At 36.8% G+C, this 25738-nt stretch overlaps 1 protein-coding gene across 3 annotated transcripts in view; it reads right to left on the bottom strand.

Annotated features, from left to right (window-relative positions):
* The window catches only part of Ccser1 (coiled-coil serine rich protein 1), a 1158948-nt gene that overhangs the window by 783279 nt on the left and 349931 nt on the right, over positions 1 to 25738 (bottom strand). For all 3 annotated transcript variants that reach the window (XM_076566874.1, XM_076566875.1, XM_076566876.1), the window contains exon 6: positions 11084 to 11291. In XM_076566874.1, coding sequence (XP_076422989.1) covers positions 11084 to 11291 — 208 coding nt within the window. The remainder of the gene's footprint in view (positions 1 to 11083; positions 11292 to 25738) is intronic.

Below are 25738 nucleotides of genomic sequence, written 5' to 3'. Positions count from 1 at the left end.
CTGAAGAAGAAAAAAGGACCAGAAAAGGAAAAAAGGTAAAGAGAAAGGTATTTGGGTTCAGCTGAAGTGCAAGCATGCTCCATCCATGCAGAGAAGCACACTTGGTATGAACTAATAGAAAATAGCCTGTGATGTTCAATCTGTATGGTATGAAATCATGGCCTAATGGATGTACAAATAAAAGATCAAGACTATAAAACTAACCAGTGAAATAAACTATTAACCACAGAGTAAACTCAGATATCAGGAATGAAAAAAGGGAGCATGATGCATGTGTATGTGTGTGTGTGTGTGTGTGTGTGTGTGTGTGTGCGCGCGCGCGTGCGTGTGTGTAGGGGTGTGCTTATAGATAAGAGAATGGTAGGACCCAGGTGTTATAAAGGAAGAAATAGGGGCTGGGCAGTAGTGGTGCACGCCTTTAATCCCAGCACTCAGCAGGCAGATCTCTGTGAGTTTGAGGCCAGCCTGGTCTATAGAGCAAAATCCAGGACAGTCAGAATACATGTATACATATATTTTTTAATGAAGTTATGAAACTTTGGATGGCAATGCTCCCCCTGAAAGCCACAGAATATCTAACAAAAATCCCAGTGCCCATCAGGGAGAACCTCCTTTCAAGTTGTTGGTCAGGGAAATATAAGAGACTCCCAAAACATATATGCTATTACTTGGCCCTCAACTGCCTCCCATAAACTGAAGGAAGACCATACTGCTGAATACACCATGCAATTAAGACAGAGAATTTGGAGCCTGGAGACATGGTCTGGATGACTAACTCTCACAGCAATGAAAGGAACTATACAAGCTTCCATGGAAGAAAAGCAATCGACAGCTTACCCAGCTGAAATGCCTATAAGCCACAACAATGATCAGGATGGCAGGATATTCCAAAAGGTGTAAGAGTGATGCTGATGGGTGATGGTGCTCTGTATGTTGTGAATGTGTTGCTTCCATTGGTTGATAAATAAAATGCTGATTGGCCAGTAGCCAGGCAGGAAATATAGGTGGGATTAACAGGCAAGGAGAATTCTGGGAAGTAGAAGGTTGAGTCAGAAGACACCAGCCTGCCATCCAGGGAACAGCATGTAATGGCACACAGGTAAAGCCATAGAAAACATGGCAACATATAGATTAACAGAAATGGGCTGAGTTTAACTGTAACAGATAGTCAGTGGTAGGCCTGATCTAATGGCTGAGCAGTTTTAATTAATATAAGTCTCTGTGTGTTTACTTGGGTCTGAGCAGCTGCGCAACCAGGCAGGACACAGGAAAATCTTCAGTTACATGTCACTGATATCCTGGGGATAACTGGTGGCTTGAATGAGAATGGCCCCCAAAAGCTCATTATTAAATGATTTCTTTCATGAGTTGGTGTGGTCATGGTGTCTCTTCACAGCGATAGAACAGTGAGAAAGATAGAAGTTGGTACCAGGAGTAGAGTATTGCTGTGACAGGCCTGACTATGCTGCTTGCATCAGAAAGAGGAATTTGGGGTTTTCAATTAGTGGAACAGTTGAATGCTTTATGCAGGGCTTAATGAGCTGTACTTGTAGGACCATGGAAGACAATGATACTGAGAGTGATTTGAACTGTGGGCTCTAGTTCATGTAGTTTCAGAGGTGACATAGAGATTGTTCTTGTGATATTTTGGTAGAGAATGTGGCTGCTTCCTGTCTTTGTCTGATGCTACAGTAGAATAAGGGATGGAATGTATTTGCATACGTGAGAGATAAATCACTGGAGGCTACAAGGCTGACTGTGGTAGTGAGCTTTCATGTGGAGGCACAGTTCTCTCTCTCTCTCTCTCTCTCTCTCTCTCTCTCTCTCTCTCTCTCTCTGTCTCTGTCTCTCTCTCTCTCTCTCTCCTCCCCATGCCTTTTATAGTGTCTTCCAATCTCAATTAAGTTTGTTCTTGGTGACCAATCAATGTCACTGGCGCAATGACGTACTATTTCTAAAACAACTTCATAAAATGCATTTTTTTGTGCTCATGTGGAGTGTATGTCCTGAGAGCAGCTGGCACCATGTAGCCCAGTGAAAGACATACACGTGAGAAACTTTTCTGTCACTAGTTCTCAGCTACATTGTGAATGTACTAGATAGAGGATCCTCAGACTCAGTGCAGCCTTCCTATCACCAATCATGGCTGACATCTTGATATGACCAGCCATGGCTGACAGATAATTTTTTACTATGACTAATAGGGAGCTATTTTCAAATTTTTGAATAAAAATTCTGTGAGATAACAAATATTTATGATTTTAAATAATTTTAAAATGAGGCTATTCAGACTTAGTTTCCTCTTATGTCACCTTAAAATTATTTTTTGAATAATTTGTATTTCTCATTCATATTGTATTGATTGACTTTTCACACTCTGCTGTTCATAATAATCTTACCATTCTCATGTCTGTATAATCTGCAGCAATGGCTCTTCCCTTCCTGGTTTTCTTGAGCTAATTTTGTTTTTCTCTTTTTGTTTTAATTTTGTTTGTTAGTAATTCCTTTTTCTTTTAAAACTCCATTGGATTTTTAAAATTGCATATTATTTGTCCAAAATATATTTCACTTTTTTTCTTTTTCATTATATCTTACCTCTTCTTTTAGATTTAATTTGCCCTTTTTAGCTTCTCAAGGAGGAAACTCTGTTATCCGTTATTATATTTTCTTCCTTCTAATATAAATCCTAAAGGAATAATGAATTCTCTAGTACTTACCATGTGAACTATGCTCCACAAGCAGAATCCTAAGTTAAAATGCCTCTGGGCAATAGGATGCTACAATTGGAAGTGACTTATCTGCTCAAAAGCCCTGACCTGGCACTGCACAGGAAGGACTTGTTTTGCATTTGGGACCCACAGCTAAATCTACAAAGGCCTGTTTCTTAGATATTCTGTTATGCTAGCTTTCTTCCATATAGAACTGCCACAGTACCTCTTATATTCACTTACATTTTAGTGCAAGCAAAAACCAAACAAAAGTTAGAAGGATGGCAAAAAAAAAAAAAAATATCTACCACCAATATTTTTCAAGATAAGCCTGAAAAGACATCTGATTGTTAAGCTGCTGTTTACTTTCTAAATAGTAAGTGCACTAGGAAAAAGAACCTCAGGCTCAAGTCTTTACTTTAGGACTATTGACCAAAGGTTTTCTTGTACAATTATAACTATAATTATTATTCCCTGGAGTTCCTTATCTTTTGCTTTTTAGATGTTCTGAGAAGTTCATACTGAAAATTAACCTTGAAAGTATGTCATTTCTTTTTTATAGAAAATAAAATTAAAAATTGAACCAGAGAAACGAAAAAGAAGTATGGGTTACAAACACTTTCATTAATGACAATTTTTGGGAAAAGCTCCACCGCTCAAATATTTTTATCAACTCGATAGTTTTGTGAATTGTAATCATTTATTATTATTTTTTTTTTGTTTGTTTTTTGAGACGGGTTTCCTTGTATAGCTTTGTGCCTTTCCTGGAACTCATTTGCTAGCCCAGGCTGGCCTCTATGTCCTTGAACTCATAGAGATCCACCTGGCTCTGCCTCCTGAGTGCTGGGGAATTGTATCATGTTTTAAATGTAACTATTTCCTTGATTTTTCACTTACAAGGTAGATATTTTACCAGAATTTATTCCTCTCATTACATAAAATATTTTTGATTTGTTTGCATTTACATGACATTGTTTGACTCTGTCTAATTCAAGAAATACTTGAATTACAGTCACATTGCCTAATTGTCAAATAAAAATTTAGAAAGTGTGGAACTGAGGACAAGAAGTTAGAGTCTCAGTTGAATCTTTTTACTGTCATCTAATTATGTTTTGTTGTTGTTACTGTTTTCAATTGTGGAAAGTAGCTTGAAAATAGGTTATTCAATGTGGCTACACTGAAAGGAGAGTCAAAGAGATCCAAGGACTTCTCAGGTTCTTCAGGGATAGAACATGAAGGTAGTGTTTAAATACAAGGCAATAGAAATGCATCACTAAGCAGCCCAGTCAACACATGGTCCCTTTTTGTTGTTGTTTGTTTGTTTTACTCTTTTTGTTTTTTGGGAGGGTGCCACCCAGCTCCCAAATAAATCACACATGGAAGCTTATTCTTATAAATGTCTGGCCTTAGCTTGGCTTAGTTTCTAGCCAGCTTTTCTTAACATAACTTATTTTGTCTACATTTGCCTCTGGGCTTTTCCTGTTCTCTAACTTCTGTAAATCTTACTCTTACTCCATGGCTTGCTGTGTAGCTGGGTGGCCGGCCCCTGGAGTTCTTCTCTTTCTCTGGCTTCTAAATCTCTTTCTCCCAGATTTCTCCTTCTATGTATTCTCTCAGCCTGCCATCCCTGCCTATCCTTTCTCCTGCCTTGCTATTGGCCATTTAGTTCTTTATTAGACTATCAGGTGTTTTAGACAGGCACAGTAGCACAGCTTCACAGAGTTAAACAAATGCAACATGAACAAAAGTAACACACCTTAAAATAATATTCTCCAACAGTCCCTACCCATTTGTCTCAGCTCCATTCCTCCTGCAAGAACTTCTGAGATATAAATCTTTATCCAGAAGACAAGGTCCTCCTCTAATAAACTACTAGAGCCTCAGCCTTTTCCTCCCCCAACAGTAGATTCCTAGGGGATCTCAAGCTTCTTGTCGTACAGAGTGTCACCCTAAATCCAGTAACAATCTTTTTGACCTAGGTAGGAAGAACTGTAGAGTTCAGAGAAAGTTGTCCTCAGATGGACAGGAGAGACTGAAAGGACAGAGATATCTGGAGTTTATTACAGGGACATTTTCCTGTCTTCCCTCCATGGCTGGCACCAGCTGCTTCTTACCTCTATTTGTTGACAAAGAAAAATGAGAATATGGATTTTTTTTCTAGAGGATTCTGGAGAAAGTCTGACATTTGATTTTTTGGGGGGTAACTACCCTTAATTGGCCTATTAAAAGAGACAAACTGACAATACAAAGCAGAAAATGGAGATTTACTCAATTTAGCCACATTGAAAAAAGGGACAAACAGATCACTGGGCCCCTGAGTCCATCTTCAACCACCTGCCATCTTACTAAGACATCAATTGCTCATTGGTATTTGAAGTCTCCTTCCAGTATCCTTGTCAGTCAGTTATCTATAGTATAAATAAAACCGTATCAGAGAAAAGAGAGAGCAGAAAAAATGATGGGGACATTAAACAAACCCTGTTTCTGAATTATATACTTTTTTTATATAACAATGAAGTTACAAGAAAAATAATGGCTTAAAAAATTTAATAGCTCTTCTTTGCTCTAATTAATTCTTTTTATAACTAATCTTGAAAATAAGACACAGAATTTTCAAAGACCCAAAGTTACTAAGCATTTTTAATAGAACAGTTTATATTTGATATAGACTGTTCTCTTGAAATTCAAGCACATTTTAAGCGAAAGGGGACTTTAAGGAAGTCCAGATTAAGGAGTGTGATCTGTGTTCAGTTTCTCCATGTTCAGCTCATGCTAGAATTCAAAGCTTAGATGTCAACATAACATTATGGTAGGCTTACCCAGCTGAAAAAGTAAGAAAAGTACTACACATGACATATAAGAACTCTTACACTTAGTGTTGTGCAGTTTTATAATGATTTATAATTATTCCTTTCTGCTGAGTGTAAAATAATGGCTTGTAAGAACAAATTATCTCTATTTGGAAAGTGTGAGGATACATAGGGAAAAACAAAGATCTCATCCACAAAGCCTATAGGCTTTTCTTCTAATTCTTAGGATTTAGGGGATAATTTTTAAAATAATAATTAATGAATCCCAGAGCATCTTATCCATAAGAAGATCTGAAAAGCTCTGGGAGATTATGTGTTCAGTCTACAGTCTTTAGCATGTATAAGGGGCATGATCAAATTAAACTTTGTAATGGTTGCTATGTGTTTCTATTTTGTATGCTGAGAAAGTCACATTCTTCTCTCCTTGGAAGAAAAGAACTTGCAGTAGTTATCCTTTCTGAGTTTCAACTGGCACTCATGTTTGCCAGTTTTACCAATTGACAGTAATTTAATGGCTGACTAGAAGTTGAATGATATATATTTTCCTTTCATTTATTTATTCAGCTGTAGATATATTTTGAACAGATACTAGGATAAGATGGCAAGTTCAACTCACTTATGACTTTTAATTAGAGTATCATTGGAGATAAAGAATTAGCAATTGCAGAATCAGTCATGTAAAATCATAAGATGTGAACATTGTTAACATACAGTGTACAATTAAGTGTGTTCAGAAAATGTTCAAAGTGTCCCCAAAGAGTGACTGATCACATACTCATTTTTTTTTCTGACTCCAATAAAGAAACTGGATTGTAGGTGGGAAGCTTACAAGTCAGAGTGCCAAATATGATTATAATGAGAACCTGGGACATCCCTCAAGTGGGAGTAACTGAAAAAATGAGGCACAGACTGAATTCCAAGTATCCAGGAAGAGGCCTCGGGTAGAGGAAGGAGTCAGCTGTATTTAATGCAACATCTTCAAGAGAATATCTTAATCTAGTTCCTCTGTTATAGGACCCACAGAAAAGAATGTCAGAAAGTCTTCAGCTTCTGCAGGCTGGGACTTAGTAGGGGTTTTTGAAACTGACTCCAGCCTAGAGCCATAGCTACTGCTCACAGGCAGAGCTGCTCCCACCAGGAGGTCAATCATGATCAGCACAGGGTTGTATCTAATTTCACTGCTGTACTCACTTTAAGAATTGCATTCAATTGAAATTCCATGTAATAGTCTAGCATAACAAGTGGATTCACAAAGCTAGATTAGTTCATTATGTATATGGTTAAAATGTGTAAGAATTACTAACTGACAAAATATATAATGTGATCAACATTTTCTTAAACCCAAGGAGATGGAATAACAAACACCCATTAAAGATAAAATAATTAAAAGGAAGAAATCATGAATGAGCTAATAGGATTTAGTAATTAGTTTATATTTTCAGTACAGTTTGCAAATAAAAAATTTAAAAAAAAATGATATTGGGTAAAACATGTTAGTAAAATGTAAAATATAAGGCTGGGGAAATGGCTCAGTGATTATGAATGTTTCTGCTCTTTCTGAGGAACCGAGTTTGGCTCCCAGCTCCCACATTATTGTTCATAACCAGCATTAATTCCATTTTCAGATCTGATGCACTCTTCTGACCACTGTTGACACAGGTACATATTTGGCACACATACATATAATGCATAATATAAAATAAAAATGATAACAACAACAACACAAAAGTAAATATTAAAATTTTTAAGTATTACTATCGGAACCAAAGAATAGTGTTCATCTTCATTCAAATGGTACAGGGAATATTGACTCTGTAGACGAGGTAATTTGGAAGATCACATGTAGTAATATATTGTATACCCTAATATACTTGCCTGGGGTTCGGAGGACAGAGTCAGCCACTAGATTAGACATAGAGGCCAGACAGTGGTGACACACACCCTTAATCCTATCACTCAGGAGGCAGAGATCCATCTGGATCTCTGTGAGTTCAAGGCCACACTGGAAACAGAGCCAGGCAGTGGTGGCACACACCTTTAATTCCAGTACTGGGAAGCACACATGCCTTTAATCCCAGGAGGTGACAGCAGTATGGAGAAAGGTATATAAGGCATGAGGAAACAGGAACTAAAGCAGTTCAGCTGAGATCCTTCCCAATGAGGACTCAGAGGCTTTCAGTCAGAGGATTCAGGGAGTTGGCAAGGTAAGGTTGGCCAGGGCTTGCTCTGCTTCTCTGTTCTTTCAGCTTTCAGCTTAATATCTGGCTCTGTTTGTTTCTTTGTTTGTTTTTAATTATAACACATTTAAGACTTGAAGAACAATCACATATTTCAAATGCTATGGGAACTTACAATGGAAAGTCCTCCTCATGTCCCACAGTATTAATGAACTCTAGACACCCAGGAAACAACCTTCTGGCTCTGGATTTCCTAGCTTTCAGCCCTTCACTGCATGTAAGTGTAAGGTCATCTTGAATTGTTTGGCCAAAAACATCTATGACCTTTTTGTGTTTTCTGAGCCTTTTCAAATGCTTACACAGATTCCTTCCCCACTGAAGTATCCAGAATTTGGTTATAAGGAAAATAAAATCAGCTTTTATTTACCCAAGTATGAAAATGTCACAAGTGTATATTACCTCCATTAAGGCATAGACAGCTTTCAAGGAGAACATCAGAAAAGGGATTATAAAATCAAAACCTAGTCAAGATATGTAATTCAGTTTGTTCAGTTATTTCAAGGAACAACATGTAATGGGATGCAGGTAAGGCCACGGAACACACGGTGAATAGAAATGGGTTAATTTAAGATGATGGAGCTAGCTAGCAAGAAGACTACCATAGACCATAAAGTTGGTAATTAATATAAGCCTCTGAATGATTTTTTAATGAACTGCTGTGGGACCTCAGGGCTGGGTGGGACCGGAGAAACTTCTGCTACAATCAAGATACATAATTCAGTTTGTTCAGTTATTTTCATTAGTTTTATGCTCAGAATAACCCCTGACTACATCTTATACTTCTGGAAATTAGTTTATAGTGATAACATTTTAAGTAGGGATGATGTAGCTATTAATGACCTAAAGGCATCAGTGGACCAAGATGCTTGTGAGGAGGTCCACATACCAAACCCTCTGGTGTCTACCACTTCTACTGTCAGGGAACTGATCTGCAGATGGACTCTTTCCATACCTAGTCTTCCCTTTACCATCCTATAAAACCCCAAGATGTGTACCGCACATGTGCACGCTCTCACTTCTGCAGGGACTGTGGCCCTCAGTTGTTCTGATTAAAGAACAATTCCCCTTATGGAGATGCCTGTTAGCTTTTTTGATTCCACTTCATGTCCATCAATCCCAATCTAACATTCATCATAGGTAGAAGCAGGAAACTGATGATAAACTGTAAACATTTTCTGTATACCACCCAGGCATGGCAGTGCAAGCTCACAATCCTAGAACTAGGGAAGTGGAGTGAGGAGGTCATAAATTCAAGTTGGCTTTCATGACATCTTCAGCTTGAAGCCAGAAGACTCTACATGAGACTCTGCCTCAAAAATAATGGCAAACTGCTTGGAGGCTCTGCTGGTTGGAAGTTGCAGTCTACCATGACCTGGCAGCTCACTCAGAGCTCAGCAACATGGATGACACCCCCCACCCCCACTCCACGTAGAAGGTGCCCTGTTCTCTACCTGACCTTATATGGAGACTGTCTGTAGGCCCAGATGCCTGATTTATCTCTAGTATGACCCTTGACACAGTTCCTTGCAGATGCACCCCCCCCCCCGGTTAAACAGGCAGGAGTATTACCATAGGACCTCGCTTTCACATATGATAACTAAGACGTTACTAGGCACCTTATAAGAGGAATGTGCTGTTTTATGCAAATTAGGTGATGCCTCAGCTACTGTCCCCATTCTTAATATCTCTCCTCACTCTGGAATAAAGCTGAGCTGATTCACTGAAGTCATCTTCTGGGCGCTCTCTCCATTGTGCTCACAGGCCTCATGGCTTTCTGTCATCATTTCTGTCCCTTGTCTTCATGGACTGGTGGCCAACAGGCCAACAGGGAAAAAGGGGGACCCCTACAGCAAAATGTATGTCAACATAGCGCACAACCTAATTTTTGGTTAAACTTGTATATTAAAAGACAAGCCTGTCACACTAGAGAATATTTAAAGGTAGCATATGAATGTCTGCTTTGACGACCAGATAGCAAGGACCTCCATGAAATATTAAAAATCCAGTACAAGAGCTGAACTTCTAATTAAAACCAATTTTATTAATATAAAATACATTCAAATTTGGTGATGAAGTTGAAATTGCAGGTAGAAAACCCCTGCTGTAGAGGACAAGTCAGTGGAAGGTGTTCCTTAAAAGTATCTGTGTGAATGTCCATTTCTGGAACTGAAGCCTGTGTTGAAGCCTTGTGTTACACACTGCTCTGGGAGAAGTATGCACAAACAGGGAAGAACTGCTTACCCTGCCGTACCTGTAAGGATTAATTCTCATTCATTTCTGCTCAATGAGGAACCCAGACACAAGTATGAGAACATTCTCTATGAATTCCATGTAGTTACTCCACAATGGCTATCATAGATATTTACAATCATAAACTTCAGTACCCCAGAAAGGCATCCTGACATTTCCTCCCCCCTTCCTTTCAACACATATTGGTTTCTTACTAAAATTCTTACCAGCAAGAGGTAGAAAGTGGAAGAGATAATTGTTATAGACTTTCAGATTAATAGCCTTTAATATAACAGATTTTATTTTTTGCTGTTCACAGAGGGTCATATTGTAGTATCACACAGGGAGGCTAAGGAGATTCCAACTTAACCACTCAGGTACAGGAAAAGAGCCATGTTAACAATACAGAGATTGTATAGTCATGCATGAAGTGGCATGCTAGTCAAAATTTAAATCATATTCAGCCTGTCAAAAAGTTTTTGAAAGCCTCAATGTATAGTGCTTTCCAGTTTCTGAGGTATAGATACTCCCATATGACTGATTAATATAATTGAGGAAGATGTAGAGACACTGTTTCAGGATACTTTCATCACATAAAACAGTAGGTGTGAAAACATTCACAAGAGGCTGTCAGAGGGCAAACGTATCCACTAGACACTTCATTAACACCTGCAGACTGAAGTATACTGGGATGATTATGACCAGAAAAAAATCACTTTCAAAAACCTGCCTTTATAATGCTATATAGATGATTTCCAAGTAACATCAAGGTGAAGAAAACTCAATAGACTTCTCAACTTCTTGACAGTGACATAAATGGATTACATCATAGCTGATGCCTACTTCTCCTTGTCTGACAGATTAGGGAAATATTGGTCTTAACTTCCTTTTTCAGGGAATCTGAAGAATTTCGGAGTACTTATTTGTACACCAGAACTTGAAGCTATTCATTTGGTATACGAGGAAAGCTAAGGCTCAGCAGAACACCTGACCTATGCTCACTGCCCCACAGATAACAGGAGACTGAGCAGAGTGTAAGCAGGTCTAGAGACCTGTGGCAGACCAGCAGGAACAAGCGCTAACTGCAGAGCAGCCCTACCTCTTGAAGCACTCTCTTCATCTTCAGCAGCAGCGTCTTCACTGCCGTACACTCCTGTAGCATCAGTCTGAACGGCAGAGAATCTACACCTCCATTTTCCTCCACACCCAGCAGGGGCCAGTCTGTGGAGGGACTGTTGGGCATCCGGCTGACATGGGAACACCGGGCTTCTTGATCAATGTCTTTTGTTATTTTCAGGGAAAGGCTCCTAACAAGAAACAAAGATCAAAAATTACAATGTGGTGTGCTTAAAGCAGCATTTCCTCCAGTGTCAATCAGTGTTAATATAACACTAAATACTTCCTGTGAACTTTGTCATTTTCTCAAATTAGTCTTTGAAGTACTCAGACCTTCAGCAGAAATTATGAATTGCATATTTAGTGGTAAAATTCAATGACAATTACAGTTTTAGACCATGACATTTTCTCAATCAGTATTTCATTTATACAGGGTGCTTATTTAAACCATTTATAAATGTTGAGACAATAAAAACCACTAGAAGACAAATTTCATATCTAAAGTTTCTGATGATATGCTTATATTAACTTGAATGAAAATATTCAGAGGAAAAATTGTAAGAAATTAGTTTAATAGACACTGATTTAAATTTCTAAGTCAACCAATAACAATTTTAGTTAGAAAGGCAGCACACATAGGATTTTATGTTAAAAACAGTGGCATAAGTAGAAAATGTGTAAATCCACAGTGGCATTAGCACGGAAAAGAAGAAAACTATGTCACACCTGAAAAACTGTCAGTCCAGCATGAGACCCATTTTTTTCCTGAAGGCAAGTGACAAAAGAAAGATTGAAGAAAAGTCTCTGCTCCACACCCCACACACAAACACAGCCCACGTGTCTGCACCAGAGATATGGATGCTGACTTCTGAAGACAGTTCTCCATGCCCTGGTCCTGAGGTACAGCAGAGGACTCCAACACGCCATGCTGACTGAGGCTTGTCTTTACTTTCTAATTTATTTCCACCACCTAACTTGCTGTCCTAAACCCTCAGCCACATTCTTTGTCTTGTTAATTCACTATAATCTACCCTTTGTTAGTTAAGGAATGTAATAATTTCAGTGCTAACTGTCCTTTAAGTCACTCCTCACTCCACTGAGTGCTGCCTGTGGCTGAAGTCACACCTGTTAGTAAGTTGCTCATGCTCCTGTAGTTAACCTGTCTTCGTCTAGTTTACAGGCCCCTACCTGTAGAACCTTGGAGGGTAAGGGGAAAGAATCAAACAGAGCCTTCATGAAAAACAGTGTTTTCTAAATGGGTAAGAGATATTTTAACAGGGGTGGATGACAGTCTAGTAACAAAATAAACACTCATTACAAGACTCTCAGAGACATAAGAACTATGAAAGTATCGGTTATGTTTACATGCATGTGCACTGTGTTGTTATCTGGAGAAATCTTACACTTAGCTCTAAGTCCAAAGCTACTTACTGCTTCTACAGATTCCTGAGACATAGGGTGAAGATACAGCTTTACCTACTCCTTACTTGTTAAATGTGAATATAATGATGCATATGAAAGATCACCATGGTAGTGGGAAAGTACCAAGTATGCTATACATGCTTATGTACAGTTCAAATACAAATACAAGATTATAATAGCAATAACTAGCTTCTCACTTTAGCTGGTATTTGTAATTTATGCTTTTGAATATAAGTAGACAATTGTTATACAAAATCACATAATTCAGATTTCAAATTATTTTTCTCTAAGTTATCTGAGTTTTGTAGAATAATTGAGAAAATATTACACTTTTTGCATCTTTGCCTAAATTTAATAGCAAGGATCAGGGCAGCGCTTTGTACATCGCCAGCTTAGGTTGCTAGTGTTTATGTCATGCAGTTCAGAACAGATAGCGGAGAAAGAGAGAGAGAGAGAGAGAGAGAGAGAGAGAGAGAGAGAGAGAGAGAGAGAGAGAGAGAGAGAGAGAGACAGACAGACAGACAGACAGACAGACATGAAAACTGGAGATCTCTGCAACTGTCAAATAAATATCTAAGATGGGCAAGAAACAGAAATACACACAGAAGATAAAATTTGCCATGAGTTTTATACTTCATCAGTTGGAAGAAGTTTTTCACAATGAAGATTTTCACAATTTTTTTCTCAATTGTGAAAATTCACAATCGAAGGCAAATGATAGTGGCAGAAGTTGTGACAGCTGAACACTGTTATCGACTCTGGAGGCTCTCCTTAGCTCTGCATCTCCTACTAGTTGATTCCAAATAATAATTACAAATGAAAGCATCCTAAGATATTTTACTTGCACAAGAAGAAGCAGGCCTATTATGAGAGCACAGTGAACACAAATCAGATGGGATCAGCAACAGATTGCTGAGCTATCCTGGTCTTCAGGAGCACGTCTCACACTGCCAGTCCCTATGCTTATGATTGTGACCATTACTTTTCTGACTGATTAGAGCACACGGCTTATGTTTAATAACAGTCAATAGCATAATCAGTACTGTAAATATTAACATTTTAAAAATCCGAACATGATTGTACCTAAAGCACCCAAGTGTCTAAGTAAATTCAATGAAGAATAATCTGATGACATGAAAAGCACAAAACATTCTCACAAGAGGTCCTAGTTCTGTCTAGCTGGAGAGTGTGGAAGCCCCAGTGCTCTTGTGATCATAAGTAGGCATGGTTCAGAGAACAAAGTAGCTCCTGAACTTGGGGTTGACACCCCACTCTTGGCTATCTTCTGATTACTGGGTTCAGTAGTTCATTAATCATTAAAACTACCACAAACAAAAACAAAGAATGCACTATCTACTAGCCACCACTCTCCCAGGTTACCTACAGGAATATTTGTAGAATTGTATGAAGGTAGCCACACATTCCCTCAGCCCAGAATGGATGAGAGAGTCTTTATAATTTAAATTTTAGTTATATTTATGTAAGACTGAATTGAGACTTATAGACCTTTCTCGATCAATAACTAAAATAAATGAGTTCTCATAAAAAATAGTTGAAATAATAAATGTTGTAGTAACAGTATTCTCAAAGACCAGAGGATTTGAGAGTATGAACTGGTACTGAAAATATTTAACTTTAATCAACTGTAGTGAACAACTTCATAGGTTTGGCACTTGGAGTCCTTGTGAGATAAGAATTATTTTTACCAAGAAGAATTATTTTATAAATACCATTTATATTTTTCTAATATAAATCTATTTTCAGTATGACAGACAAGCTTAGTGGAGAATATATTTCTTGACACAAAGTACAGAGGCATTAGAGGATTTTTCCATCCACAGAGAAAAAAGTATGAGTAATTTCACAATATTCCTCTAATTTGTTTTGAAATAGAATACCAATTTGATAGTGACAAACTTTCTTTGCACTACAAAAACTTTTTCAAATCATTCAAAAACACTCCAATATCAAACATAAGCCATGAAATTCAAGGTGTGTCACCGACCAGGCTCTGACTACCTTCCTGTCACATGAGCTGTTCGGGAGTTCTGCATACCTGACATTTTTCACTGTAGAGACTGTCTACAGCCAACATGCACCCCAGTGACATCTCTACTGGAATCTGAGGAATCATCTCAGTGAATTACAAATGTCCCAGGAATAGACAGGTCACAGTTACCTAACCTCTAACCACCCAAAGAAATAAGCAAACAAAACAAACCAGACTTCCAACAATATATGTAGATTTATAGATGATTAAATAAAAACTGAATTTGGGAAATCTGCTATATATATATATCTAATTTTATGAAAGCTTAGATTATTTGTGTTGGGTTTAAGCTGAGTTAGAATGTGACTAAGACACATACAGCAGCATAAATATAGATTAATAAACTGACATCCTAGAGTATAACCTAAACTACCTGTTCAAGGAATTATCCACAAAATTTTAATGATCATTTCATTCATTAATCACCTGTTTCCTCTCAATGTATAGTATCTCTGTTTGGAAAAATCTACTTTAAATTGTTTCTTAGTTGAATCTTTAAACATTTAGAGATGTTTAAGGACAGAATCAACATTCTCTCTCTCTCTCTCTCTCTCTCTCTCTCTCTCTCTCTCTCTCTCTCTCTCTCTGTGTGTGTGTGTGTGTAAGTTGTAAGAACTTAATACTTCACCATTAGATTAAAAAATATACACATAAATAGTTATTTTACCTCAATCTATGATGTAGACAAAAGAAAGTTAGATTGAACATATCTTGGCATAACTTACAAGTCTGTCATGGTGCAGCAACTGTCAGTTTCTCCACATCTCACTCACATCACATCCTTACTCTTTATTCCTTCACACTGCCCTTACTCAGGCCCTATGCAGTGCCAAATTCTGCCCTGCCTCAGAACCTTTACATATGTGTTTTCTGCACACAAACATTCCTTCCTCACCTTCAGTTTTCCTTCAAGATATACATTTAAGGGAAACTTTGTACTCAGCAAGTACATCACCCACCAAAAGTACACCTATTCCCCTTTCTAGTAAGCTTTTCTTCATAGTATTTACCAAATGTGCAGTTAAGACACATTTTGCAGAGATCCACTGGGAACACACTAAGCTGCACATTCCGTGTTCTACATGCAAGCGAGTGCTTCACAAGGTACCACCACAGTCACCTTTTAAAATATTGCCAGTCTAAAGGAAAAAGACAGATGGATTTCCAGGTGCCCAAAGGAGAATCAAAGCAGTGATGTTTATGCAAACTGCCATTTGCAGTGGTTTCCTTTCCAATTTTGAAGAAAGATGCATATGGTGAGGATGCTAAGCTGCTCAACACAAATGTGAATGTTCTTGCTTTGCCTTAAAAACTAGTGTTTATCCTGGCTGTCTATCCTTAGAATCTTCTCCAAAACCTAATATCTCATGGTTACTTCTCTTAGGCTCTCTGTCTAACATATGACATATGACTTGAGATGAAATGTTTATAGTAAGATGAAGAAAATAATGACCCAAATCAGTGTTTATAGAAATTATCATACATATGTAAATCTCTGCTCAAATATATATGTTTTTCATTGTGATTTATCATCTTACTACAGGTGTCCTATGCATCTAGTTTTCTGTGATTGGGCTAACAATGTAATCAGGTATCCTTCCCAGAGAACTAAAACACACTAAACCAAAGGGACCTCATATACATGGAAATAAATTTAACTCTGTTTTCCTCTGATACTGTAAAAGTGATTCTTTAGAAAAATCTCCCACTGCTCAGTCTTTCTCTATCTAATAGATATGGATCAGTTTTGTAAACCTGTGAAATTTTTACTCTCAAGTCTTCTATGAAATCCATCAATCACCAGAGAATGTAAATTCTCTGATGCACTGTCACATTTTTGTGTTCATTTTCTAAACTGTATATTTCACTTCTGTGATAACTGGGATAGTTACCTGTACTGTTGTCTATCGATATATGGAAAACGATTATCTAAGAAATAGTAGGAGCATAGAGAGATGGATCAGTGGTTAAGAGCATGTCCTAATGTGCTTCCAACTGCAGTAATAAACACTGTTTAAAACTGACTTGGAGGAGGAAAGGGTTTAGAGGCTTACAGATCCTGGGAAACAGTCCATTATAGAGGGAAGTCTAGAAAGGAATTCAAGGCAGGAACCTGAAGCAGGAACTAAAGCAGAGAGCATGGAGACATACTGTGTATTGCCTTGCTCTCCATTATTTTCTTAGCTAACTTACTTATAAAACCCAGGGCCTCCTACTAAAGGATATCACTTCTACAGTGGCTAAGCCTTCGTACATCAATTATAAATTAAGAAAATGCTCTATAGAGAAGCCCAAAGATCAATGGTATGAAGGCAATTATCCAATTGATATGCCCAACTTCCAGGTATGTCTAGGTTTATGTAAGCAGTCAAAGCTATGATAGAGAGTGCATTACTCTTGCAGAATATCTATGTTTGACTCTCAGCATCATGTCAAGGTGCTTACAACTCCTTGTAGACCAACTCCAGAGAAACTGTCTCCTTATTCTAGATTCTTCCGCACCTGCACACACATATGTACATTCTCTCTCTCTCTCTCTCTCTCTCTCTCTCTCTCTCTCTCTCTCTCTCTCTCTCTCTCTCTCTCTCATACACACACACAAATGCACACACAATTAAAAAACTATAAATAATATAAGAAAAGTAAACTAGAGATGAATAGTCTGAACTCTGAAGAATATTTCCCTGAAAAGCTTCTGAAAATGTTAAAAATCACAAAGACGAAGACCACAAAATGTGTGTGTAAGGAATCTGAAAATTGACAACAGATACCTGTGAGAACAGATAATTCATGAGGCATTTGACACACATATTTTCACTAATTTAAACTATTTAGTGAAAAAATACAGTAGAGAACTCATTATTCGCTCTATTTTCTTTGAAAGATCAGGAATTCTGGATGTATTACTCCTGTCTTACTATGAACTTCCACTCTACAGTAAGAATTTTATTATTTCAGCACAGAATAATAAGCAAAATAACAATGATCTTTTACAAAATGGCAACCATATACTTCAAAATATTTATTATCAATGCTACTCTTTTTATGTCATTTTTTCACTATAAAAATTATGGGAAGCAAAATAGCAGATCATGCTCATTTCACACAATTATCATATAGGAAATTTAATTAATCATTCAAAGACACATTTCCTTTATAAAATCCATTTTGTTTTGCCAACACATAACAACTACAACATGTAATTATTTAAAAGCTTGTATGTAAATATTTCTTTCATTATTATTTATTTAAATGTGTCTGTATGTACATTTGTTTCTGATAATTGCAGTATACAAGTGCATCTTGAAAATATCTTCAAAATTCCCTTCTAGGTATCTGGTTAAAATTTACATAAACATTTTGCAAATGTGACATTCATTTGTAACATATGAAAATATCATGTGCTATTGATTGTTAAGAGCACTGGCTGCTCTTCCAGAGGACTTGGGAAAATTGAAGTTTTCCCAGACCCACATAGCAGTTTACAATTCAACTGTAAGTTTACAAGTTTACAACTGTAACTCCAGTTCTAGGGGATCCAACACCCTCTTCTGGCTTCCATAGGCACTAGGTGTCCTCAAAGTTCACAGACATATATACAAATATTATTATATATACAAATATACAAATAATATTACATAAATATTACATTAAAAAAGAAGCTATGTTGTGCTTGAGGTTATCTCAAAACTAAAATCTGATATAATACAGATCATAGTCATGTGCTTAGATGGTGCAATTATAAATCTCAGGACTAAAAATATGGTTTATAAAAAAAGCTAAAAAGAATTAAAATATTTTAATTATAAAATTTGTTTTAAATATTTCAGTACTTAGAAAGCCAGACATTAGTATAATAGTAACTTAAAAAATCCTAGTAAAAATTTCTTTTAACAGTTTAACCCAGTATTTCTTAAACCTATGAGAACAGTCAGTCATGATTATTATGATAATATGTAATGATTTCCTAAAAAACTAAAATTGTGAAATTTTATCAAAACTAATTTCCTGAGAAATATGTAGATAGCTTACAGTATGAAATTACTTCAAACATATTGTAATTCCAACAGTGATGTCAAAATCCCCATAAACATTCAGAGAGCAAACCACAGTTGACAAGGAAGACCTTTAAAGATGTCTGACTAGAAAAATGTAATTACTTTGTAAATAATAGAAACTTGACCATAAATGGAAAAGAAACAAAACTGATGATTCTTTCTTTCCCTCTGAATGGGACCCACCAATGGACGTTGCTAAGCATACAAAGTCTGATGACCAGTATCAAAGCACATCTTAGTTATTAAGTAAATGTCACAAAAATGTCTACCATATAAACTCTTGCTGCAACAAACAAAATCCTTGATGTTTGTAAGAGAAACTGAGGCTAGACCTTGAAACAGGAGACAAAGATTGTCATATTGAACTGATTGAATGATAGCTTAAAGTAGCAGACTTACCCTTCCTTATTGATCAATACAGAGAAACAAAAACAATATTCCAATCATACATTCAACATGATGCTGTGGCGATAATCTCAAGGTCAGATAAGTCAGGAAGAACACAATGGTTTGTGTTGCTGTTGACAAGTCCTTTCCAGCTCTGGAAGCACAGTCACATAGATCCCTGGGCGCTGTCTTCTTTTTTGAATGTTATCTCTGGTTCTTTCTCTCTGTGCTTTAGTGTACTTGACATTTAAACACGATAACAGTGGCTGTGGGTGGCAGGACTTCTCTTTCAAAGCAGCAGTAGAGATAGATTGGTATCAATGTTTTTTTGCAAGAGGGCTGAGAATAAAAAGGAAATACGCAGACTCTTTCTTAGCCTAGCCAAAGAGAAGCTGAGAAAAGGACCCTCCAGTTCATTCTTTACCTCAAAACAGCTCACTTAGTCAGGATAACAGAAAAATAAACTTCAAAAATCAAACAAGCCCATTCAGAGTACACAAGACCCAAATGGCAAAGTTTTCTTGTTTCACATCTATTGTTTTATATTTGAAAAGGATATTCTAGGCTTTAAACATGGAAAGTCTGTCCCCAGTGTGTGCATCTTCACCTCTCTACCCTCTTTAGAGAAAGCTGTTGACAAATGCCTGAATGATGTACCACACTGAAAGTCACAACCCTTGGGGATAGAAAGGTACAGGCCAAGTTCACTGCAGAGTGATTGTAAGGTTTCCACATGAAAGACATTAGCATTATTTATTTACAGCCAACACCTATGTTATTATTGTTCTTGTGGAAGCATCTTGGTTAAATAGTTTATCTTCTGGGAAAGCCCTTGTTGTCCACCACTGTCCTTACAGTTATTTTGGGAATGTGAAGCAAGGTCCACCCCCTTGCCTATGTGTCATGACTCATGATCTGCAGATTCAGGTTCCCAAATCTGAATAGCAAAATAGACAGAAAACCATTCCAACTCATTTATCCTCCGGGAGCATCACTGAGGGGCCAGGTCTCTAGGAGAGCCAGTGTCTGACTTGGCTCTTTCATTTGCTTTGGTGCCCTGCTGCCATCACCAGACCATGCAAATTCCCTTTTCACATGACCCCTCAAACCTGGTTGGCTTTCATCTATCTCAGCCCTGAGACGAATGCTGTTCCTGCCTGACTCATGTGAGCCTTTGAAGATCGACCTTATTCTTGTGAGTTATTGCTACTCAACAAACATCTCTGATACATTTTGTGTATGTGAACAAAAGTGGGTCTCTAGGACTTCTTTTGAAAAGCTTTGTATTCTGCTTTCAGGGAGCTCCTAGAGTGAACACTTGGACACAGAGTGACACTGTCCCACTAGTTTGCTCCTCAATTTCTACCACATTCCTCTCTGTAATCTTCAGCTTTGCTTTAGAGTATTATTGCTGTATACAAAATCAGAATTCATTAGATGCTATATAAAATTTCTTTTTTCTTTTTCAATTCATAGGCTAATCACTTTTTCTAACTGCTCAGTCCCAACATTCCAATGCAAAGTCCAAGCCCTCTCAACTCTCAGGTAACTGATTCAACTAATGAGTTCTTAGTTGATGGAGGACTATGCAATATTGTTATTTTGGGAAATTACTTCTTATCCATAGAAATACAACATAAAACATAGAGATGCTTGGGGCATGGTGTGTGCCCAAAGCAGGAATTTGAAGGCACTTGGTGAATCCAGTGCTATTCAGTAAGGAGCTACATGTTCTGTCAATAAATTTTACTGCATTTAGAAAGAAAAACATTTTAGCCATTCTGCATGTGTCCTCTTTTTATCAGGGGAAAAGTTGCCTGAGAGGTTACATTAGAACATTATATGAGCTGTGTTTTAGTGTAGAATTATCCTGATTTAAAATGGAGTAACATGCACCATAAATCTTGTAAGGCTTACATTATAGTGCTGAAATTTCTTTTCAGAGGTAGTATTAGTAAATCGACTTTAACTCATTTTCTCTCTTTGTTCATTAGAAGAGCACAAATTGATGGTTAGTTTCCGTGATTATCTTGTCTTCTAGGTGACAGACTATTTTCTGTTCTCAAAGTATATTGTCCTCCTAAATTATCAACCAAAACTTTAGGACATGCTTTCCAACATTCCGAAAGCAATTGTCTCTTCGGTACTCTAAACTTTCCTATATGGATACCTGCCTAAAAGTTCTATAATCTGAAATAATTTTACCTTGAAATTGAAAAAAAATACTTAATGTAGATATGAACAATTTTCATTTCAATGTTGTTACAAGATATATACATTTTAAATGAACACAGTAATTTTAAATTATACTGATCTAGCAAAAAGAACACGTGCTATTAGCTTTTTTATACCAGTGTTTTGAAAGCAATGCAAGAAAAGAAGGAAAAGAAAGGAGGGAATATACTGAGCAAGAGTTTAAAGTGTTTGGAAAAATTTGAGCAGTTTGTATATACAGAGAAATTTCTATAATAAATATACTGATTAAACTTGGGGGACCTAGTTTATCTTTTGTTTAAGATGGTGCCTTAGGTAGGTTTTCTATTGCTGTGATAAAACACCATAGCCAAAAGCAACTTGGGTTTATTTCTTTTTACAAATCTCAGGACACACTCATTAACTGGGTGAAGTTAAGCAGAAACTTAAGGCAGAAATAGAAGTAGAGACCATGAAGAAATGCCGCTTACTGGTTTGCTCCACATAGCTTGCTCATTCTGCTTTCTTACACCACCCATGACCACTTGCCCAAGGATGGCACTACCCACAGTAGATGAGGCCCTTCTACATCAATCATTAGTCAATAAAATGTCCTATAGTTGACTACAGGCCATTCATATGGAGGCATTTTCTCAAATAAGATTACCTTTTCCTAGATAATTTATAGGGATACCTTTTCATGCTATATTGCTTACTTATTGTGTATATCAAAGAAATGGGCTTTGTATTTTAATGTATATAGTAACCATTGAATATATGAATTATATATACTAAACAGTGTGCATAAATTGTTAGAAAATATGATTCTCTTCAGATATACTGGTGTAAAAATATTTCTACGAGAATAATTTTTAATAAACACACATAAATGAAGCACACCAGTCATAAAAGACCTAAAGTACATTTCAGAAAATGTTTATTTTGGGTTTTTCCACACTAGGAAATCCAGGCATTATTCATTAATGTCTTTTCTGAGATTTGTGGTGTTCTCTCTGTAAACCAACTGAGATTTAAATAGATCCTTCTGATCTCAAGGGACAATAAAGCAACATGGAGTCAAAGTATTGTGCCTTTGACCTGTAGTTCAAGTTCTAAAGTTACTGAATTTACCCACATTTCACAAGAAAAAAGTTACAACTTAGTTGTCAAAGTAGCTCAGTTTTTAAAGAAAGGCAATATGCACTTTACTGCTATGATGAAAAGTCATGATCTAAGCAACTTAAAAAAGAAAGCACTTGATTGGTTTTACAGTTCCAGAGGGCTAAAGCCCATGATGGAAGAAGGCAGGCATGACAACAGGAATAACTAAGAGCTCACCTCTTTATCCATATGTAGAAGACAGAAATAGCACACTGGTTATGGCATGAGTTCTTCTGCCAGTGACATACCATCTCCAATAAGGTTACACCTCCTAATCCTTCTCAAACAGTTCTATCAACTGCTTCGTATTCAGACACATAAGTCTATGGAGACTGTTCTCATTCAAACTACTATACAACACTCCATTTCCTATAATTGTGTCATCACAGACTGCCTTTTGTGTTTGGTTATTAATTGATGTTTTGAGATTCAATGTCTTCTTCTGTCATTACTGCAATGACATACGAGTTAGTCTAGTATCTGTAATCTTCCTTTAGTTCTGTGTGTTCAACACTTATTAGTAAATATGGTAATATGTCTGATTATTATGAGCAAATATGCTTCTATCAAAAATAACACATTTATAATATTAACACAAAAGGTTTATTATATAGTTTATAGAAATTATCGGTTTGACTTTTGTGTATTTACATAATCTTAGAAGCACATCATCCAAGTGGTATAATTAATAATATAAATACTCTCTGTTCTAGCTCTTAAAGGAGATTGACAGCCCGATCAAGATATTTAATAACTACTGGAATTGTGTGACCTATTCATGATGTGATGGATCAAACCATATATACTGATATACAATTTAAGAATTAGGTTAATAACTCAAGCAGAAAATTTCCCCTCTAGCTTCCTCTTATCTATCAAAAGGAAGACTATGATAGACTGATGTATCTTTACTTAATAGTGCTGGGATTATTTTTAATCTGTCAGACAAGAAAATAATAGTATCTGAATACCTTTGACATACATTTCTTTTAGTTACTATGTCATAGTATTATGAAATTGACTTGTAAAACAAATATAAAAGCACATCAATATCAACTTAGTAAAGAGAAAAGCTTAACAACTAAACTCTTCCTCAGGCTGAAGAAAGAAGAATGACTTCATTTGTCCTGATTTCTATTCTTATAGTTTCCATTATCTAGTAAGGGATGTAGTTAGAACAAGTGTTGAAGTATGGGCATGTGGTTGAATAAAGAAAACCACCCACGCCTCTATTATAGCCATGTGTAGCAAATGCACAGAGACGCAGTTATTCTGGACAGCTACAGAAACTTGAGATTCTATCTTGAAAGCAGTTGCATTTGATGCAAGTATTGGATTTTAATATGATGCTATCAGGACAAATGGGGTGAAGTGAGGAGAGAATCCCATAAAGATAGAACCAAATGAACAAAATCATGGCATACTTGAATAGAGAGATAAAGCTTCAGAATAAGCAGCTTTCTTTATTACTAAAGAATGAAGTCGCTAAACAGAAGACTGCTTGAAATACCCTTAATAAAAACATCCCAACAGAATCAGAATGATTGGGCATGAGATAAATAAAACATGAAAGAAGGGAAATTGAAAATTTTAAATAACATGTGAAAGTACAGTATTTTCTAGACTAACATTCTAGGCACGTTAGGCAGTAGGCAGAAGTATCACATTTCTATACTGTTTATTTTACTTCTCACTACCATTATAATTATCATTGACTGTGTATATTTTACATTTGTGACATACAGTATATGCTGGTATTTAAAATCCTACTCCCACATTCACATGTATACACCTCAAATTTTCTCTTCTGAGAGCACATGTGAAAACTGTGGCTGTGACAGGACATCATGAGCCAACTTGGTTATCCATTGCCTTCAAGTGAGTAATACTAGTCACAAAGTGAAACAGTTTATCTTGGACTCTGGACTCAGTCAAAGGAAGCTCTAACAGAGAATAAAACATCATAGACACGCACATCCCTGGCCTCAAAGTTGAAGTCTCCATGTGCTCTGCACATAGAGTGGAGTTATTTCTTGGGAAACTTCAGGTTAAAGATACATAGCTGATTAAAAACCATTCAATAATTAAAAATGTTTTCCATCATTTGAGATGTCAATGAGTACTGAAGTCAAAACTATTTTGAAAAAATGAAATGTTCCAATTTCATCCTACTTAGAAAGTAATAACTTAACCTGACATTTTCATTAATGAAGGCATAAGGAACAGATTTAGGGACCAAAAACAAAGGTTTCTCAACATCCAGTTGTCACAGAGCAATGCAGAGCAACAAGGAGACACCCACAGTGACAGTGGCTTGTGTTACCAGAGGGTAAGCCTGGGAAGCAGTCTTCCATATGCATAACAACCAGGTCTGGCATTTGTTACATAAGGGACACACTATTATGACTTTCCAAGGCCACACGTCGAACTCTCCATTGCTGTCATCGAAGGCCGATTCCTATACAAACAAGTATTCTTGAAAAGAATGATATTTACCATGAAATGTGGCATGTGTGTTTGCTTACAAAACCTGTGGAAATGCAAGGCCCACAGGGGATCATCCTCCTCACATAGGCTTTCTTGGTGTGGTTCTTGTCATATCATATATTCTTTTTGTAAGGAAAGGACTTTCACTGCATTTTCCATTATCTCTGAAATCAACATATATCCAGTAGTATGTCTCTTGTCTTGTAACTTACGTATAGAGAGAGCATTCATTGTATTCTCAAAACTATGTTTATTGCACATAAAATGTGCCAGCCACGTAATTTTAACTTCCTTGTCCTCACCATTTTGAGATGCCCATTCCAACATTAATTGTCAAAGTTCTATAACTGTGGATCCCAGCAAAGACTGGGTGGACACTGTGCTAGAACATGAGCTCTGAAGTTGGTAGATTTGTCAAATAGGGTGAATAAGAGAGGTCACTTATGGTTGAAAATAAAATGTCATCCTTATCAATACAGATTTGGTTATGCCAGCATATAAAGAAAGGAATTTTCTTTCATCAGAGTGAACATGTTTATTGCTGACAGTAAATTAAAAAAAATTGTATCACATCTGTGAGCAATGGTTTTGGGTGAATTTAATGAGAAGCCATTAATATTTGTGTAACATACTGATATTTTATTGCAGAACAGGCCTGGACTAAAAATAAAGGTTATATTGTACCTTCTCTGTTGTCTTTGATATGGTTAGTGTAGCCAATATAAGATGGTTCATGTTTCTGAATTTATGTCTCTCCCTTCCATTACCAATTATCTGTTGATGCCTGTGTTAGGTTTGTGGCAATTATCCTAGACCTCATTCTCAAATGTTTGAAAATCAGAGCAACAAACAAATTTAGGTCTCAGAATAATTAAATATA

Source organism: Peromyscus maniculatus, chromosome 3 (assembly GCF_049852395.1).
Source record: "Peromyscus maniculatus bairdii isolate BWxNUB_F1_BW_parent chromosome 3, HU_Pman_BW_mat_3.1, whole genome shotgun sequence".
NCBI lineage: Eukaryota > Metazoa > Chordata > Mammalia > Rodentia > Cricetidae > Peromyscus > Peromyscus maniculatus.
This window is presented reverse-complemented; position numbering and strand designations above follow the sequence as displayed.